The following is a 1647-nucleotide window of genomic DNA, read 5'->3' as shown; positions in this document are numbered from 1 at the left end:
CGAACGCTGTGCTGACCGCCGTGGCGACGGTCACGAGGGGCACGATCGTGACGGCCTTGACGATGGACGACACGAAGCTCGCGATAAAGTTCTCTCGTGGATCTCTTCTCAAAACGTCGGCGAGCGCCGCGTTCAGGTTGGCCTTGTACCGCTCGTCGAAGAGCTTGCTCGCTAACGCCGTCGCTGGCGCCATGAACGACGTGACGATCCCGACGCCGATTGCCGATGCCGTGAGGAGCTTCGCACCGACCACAGCGGGCGAAGCCGCCACCAGCTGAGGCGACGGCGGCGAACGAAGGCGCTGCGCCGGTATCGGCGGTCGTGGCATTGGACCGAGAGAGTTCGCGACGGCCGCCGCAATCGCGACGCAGAGCAAGCGCGTGAGTGACATACCGGTCGTGTCCCGCCGGGCAGAGTGTGAGTGGCAGAGTGTGAAGAACTCAGTTGTCGTTTACTTCGGCGGTAGTGATCTGGATCGCTCCTCATCACAAACCCCGTCAGCAGTCCTCCTCCGGTAATAAAGAAAGAAAAAAGAAAGAAAGAAAACAGACAACCCAAGGGAGGGATGGGAGGACGGCACGCCGCCACCACACAGGGATTTTAAGGAGAGGTGTGTGGTGCGCTAGCCGTCGCCCACCCTAGGGAGTCTGCCTCTTCCTATCTCTCTTCGCAGTCTCTCGCCGATTCTCGCTGCAACCTTCATGCCACCTCGCGGTCGTCCCACTCTCGTCGTTCTCTCCCATGTCACTTCCTCCTCTGTCGCGTCGTTCTCTTCTGCCTCGTCCTGCGACGCCGCCGCCTGCCGGTCCCTTGTTCTCGCGGCTTCTTTCGCCTTTCGGCGCAACTCCGTCCTCCTCGCGGCGTATCCTGGCCCCTCGAGTCTATCGAGCTCCCCTCGCGCAAGGACCACATTTCTGACTCCCACTCCGATCATTTGCCTACAGGTCATGTTGTTGCTCAGGTCCACTCTCTCTTCGAACACTCGTGCCTCTACGGATGATGCCGGCGCTGGGGTCCCCTTCGGATGCATCGTGACATCTGACATTTCCCCTGGTTCGTCCTCCTCGGAGTCATCTTCCCCGTCCTCCTTCCGCTCGGCTCTTCGCTCGGTACGTTCGGTAAAGAAAGAAAACGACGGAAGGAGCAGCGTGAAAAAGAAAGAAAGAAAACAGACACGCCAAACGAGGGATGGGACGAGGACAGGGTCCCCACCTGCACCAGCAGGATTTTGGAAGGACGATCAGGGGGACAGGTGGGAAAAATCTTTTTGCTCGCGTGCGAAATTCTTTTTGCGCGACGCCACCCCTCTAAGCCCCCCGGCCCGACTCCTCTGGGCACTACTCCGCGTCGCCTGCTCATGCGCAGCCTTTCCCTGCTGCTTCTTGCTGTCGGCTCGGTCGCGCAAAGCGACGAGGCCGCCGCCGCCTCCACGGCGACAGCACTGCAGCGAGCCTGCGCCGACGCCGGCGTCGCAAACGCCAGCGCCCTGCTGGCGCACGCGCGCAAGCTGCACAACGGCGACGACGGGCGGTCCACAAAGCAGCCCGCCGAGGCCGCGCCGCTGTACGCCGCTATCGCCGCCGCCAACTCGACCAGCCTCGTCAGCCTGGACGACGCGTGCGCGGCCGCCACGGCGCTCGGCCACAT

At 62.5% G+C, this 1647-nt stretch overlaps 1 protein-coding gene across 1 annotated transcript; it reads right to left on the bottom strand.

Moving 5' to 3' along the window:
- Positions 1 to 16: 16 nt before the first annotated feature.
- On the bottom strand, positions 17 to 391 carry EMIHUDRAFT_256521 (hypothetical protein; the record flags this gene model as incomplete). Its single annotated transcript, XM_005767462.1, has 1 exon — positions 17 to 391. A coding segment is annotated over one exon (375 nt), but the record flags the coding sequence as incomplete, so codon positions are not given.
- Between the last annotated feature and the right edge of the window lie 1256 nt (positions 392 to 1647).

Source organism: Emiliania huxleyi (assembly GCF_000372725.1).
Source record: "Emiliania huxleyi CCMP1516 unplaced genomic scaffold EMIHUscaffold_4919, whole genome shotgun sequence".
Classification (NCBI taxonomy): Eukaryota; Haptophyta; order Isochrysidales; family Noelaerhabdaceae; genus Emiliania; species Emiliania huxleyi.
Note: the sequence above shows the minus strand (reverse complement) of the source record. Positions and strands in the feature narration are given on the sequence as shown.